The 2,500-nt window shown below is 34.1% G+C and overlaps 1 protein-coding gene across 1 annotated transcript; it reads left to right on the top strand.

Annotated features, from left to right (window-relative positions):
• The first annotated feature begins 78 nt into the window (after positions 1-78).
• Positions 79-771, top strand: LOC135221350 (activating signal cointegrator 1 complex subunit 2 homolog). The gene has a single exon (XM_064259152.1). It carries the CDS (start codon positions 79-81, stop codon positions 769-771), a length of 693 nt encoding a protein of 230 aa, XP_064115222.1.
• The last annotated feature ends 1,729 nt before the right edge of the window (positions 772-2,500 follow it).

Below are 2,500 nucleotides of genomic sequence, written 5' to 3'. Positions count from 1 at the left end.
AGTTGCCAAAGAAACATCAATCAAAAACAAAAAAAAATATACCAACCAGTTTGCCTAAGAACATCAACCAGAAAAAATATGCCATCAGTAGGAAGAACATCAACCAGAAAAAATATTCCAACAGTGCCAAGAACATCAACCAGAAAAAATATTCCAACAGTGCCAAGAACATCAACCAGAAAAAAATATCCAACAGTGCCAAGAACATCAACCAGAAAAAAATATTCCAACAGTGCCAAGAACATCAACCAGAAAAAATATTCCAACAGTGCCAAGAACATCAACCAGAAAAAATATTCCAACAGTGACAAGAAAATCAACCAGAAAAAATATTCCAACAGTGCCAAGAACATCAACCAGAAAAAATATACCAACAGTGCCATGAACATCAATCAGAAAAAATATACCAACAGTGCCAAGAACATCAATCAGAAAAAATATGCCAACGGTGACAAGAACATCAATCAGAAAAAATATACCAACAGTGCCAAGAACATCAATCAGAAAAAATATACCAACAGTGCCAAGAACATCAATCAGAAAAAAATATACCAACAGTGCCAAGAACAACCAGAAAAAAATATGCCAACAGTAGGAAGAACATCAACCAGAAAAATATTCCAACAGTGCCAAGAACATCAACCAGAAAAAAATATCCAACAGCCAAGAACATCAACCAGAAAAATATTCCAACAGTGCCAAGAACATCAACCAGAAAAAATATTCCAACAGTGCCAAGAACATCAACCAGAAAAAATATTCCAACAGTGACAAGAAAATCAACCCCCCAAAAAATATACCAACAGTGCAAAGAACATCAACCAAAAAAAAATATTCCATCAGTGTCAACAACATCAACCAAAAACAAATATTCCAACAGTGACAAGAACATCAACCAGAAAAAATAAGGCCAACAGTGCCAAGAACATCAACCACAAAAAAAAAAAAAAATTCCAGCAGTGACAAGAACATCCCCCAGACAAGAAAAAAAAATAATGTTCAACGCCCTAAAATGTAAAATGTCGAACTGACACCAGATTTATATTTCGTATTTAAATTACAGCATGAAACAGCACCTCACCAAAGAACCCCTTTTATCGGTGTTAAAGGACACGAGCACTGAAAGCAATAAAATAAACGATTAGAAATAACAACGGTGCTCAAGAATGCAGGCTAAATCCAAACCACACAAAGTCTTTATAAAATACATTGGCCTGGAAGGGGTTTCAGCAAACCCCTCGTCACCTTCACCATAATACGAACAGCTTTCCTTCCTTCCTTCGTTTCCTTCCTCTTACGTCTTAGGAAATCCGATTATAACGGGGGAAAAAATAAAATAGAAAAAAAATATTCTGCTTGATCACTTACTTACTTTCACGTAACCTACTTAGGCAGCGCGCAAGGTTACACTGCATTTCTTAACGATTCCCGTCTCACTCTTTCTTTTCGGTCGGGTTGCAAAACCCCGAGAAGACGTTCGTCACAATAAAGGAAAAATTGGCCACTGTTCCTCTACACTTCGGGTACGTTTTTTAACGAAAATAAAAATAAAAATATTTAGATGTATTTCACTAAATATCGTTATTTAACAAGATTTAAATTTAAATATATATATATATATATATATTATATATATATATATATATATATATATATACCTACATATATATATATATATATATATATATATATATATATATATATATATATATATATAGGGGACAATGAACCCAACTTTCCGTAAATAACACTATTTAACAAAAATTTAACCAAAAAAAATTTATTTTTTTTGTGGGGGGCCGGCTGGCAATGAACCCAACTTTCCCTAAATCTCTAACGCAAAATGATACATTTTTCGTTCGTATTTTTTTCTATATAAATACAAAATTTTGCGGTAATTACCTACATTACAAATGAAAAAAAAAAAATCTAACGTCTTACGTGTAACCCTAGTTCATTGTTATGTCAAGTATTCTAAAGCCTTTTGAATTTAGTAGCGTGCCTATTAAAACAAAAAAAGCATTAGACACGTTGAAAAAGAAACCCACAAAATTACTGTGTATAACGTGTTTATTTTAAGTATTTACATTTTATTTTACTCAACACTCGAGTACTTTCAGGCCCTATCTGTGACCTTTTTTCAAGAGATGTGTAGGTTGTCAGCCTGGGCCAAGCAAGGCCAAACAGTTTTTTGTTTTTGTTTGGTTCATTAGGCACGTTATTATAATACCATATATAAAAAAATACAATAATAAGTATTACAACCATTCAGACTATGAGAGGTCGTAGCAACTTCGCTATACAAGCATTTACATTACGTAAAACACTTCGCACTCACAAGCTGAAACTCAGAACCCCGAGAGTTCAGCAGCTTGCTAAAGCGATCAAGTCTCATTTTCTGTGGCACCGTTGAAATCTACGAACCGCGCGCGCTCGGCTCCATCGTGGAAAGGCCGTCACTGTACTGCTATGAATAAGCAAGTTTTGAATTAAACCATTC

Source organism: Macrobrachium nipponense, chromosome 2 (assembly GCF_015104395.2).
Source record: "Macrobrachium nipponense isolate FS-2020 chromosome 2, ASM1510439v2, whole genome shotgun sequence".
Classification (NCBI taxonomy): Eukaryota; Metazoa; Arthropoda; class Malacostraca; order Decapoda; family Palaemonidae; genus Macrobrachium; species Macrobrachium nipponense.
This window is presented reverse-complemented; position numbering and strand designations above follow the sequence as displayed.

Excerpts from the sequence above, each read along its gene's own strand:
- LOC135221350 (XM_064259152.1), top strand. The coding sequence starts at position 79 with ATGCCATCAGTAGGAAGAACATCAACCAGAAAAAATATTCCAACAGTG.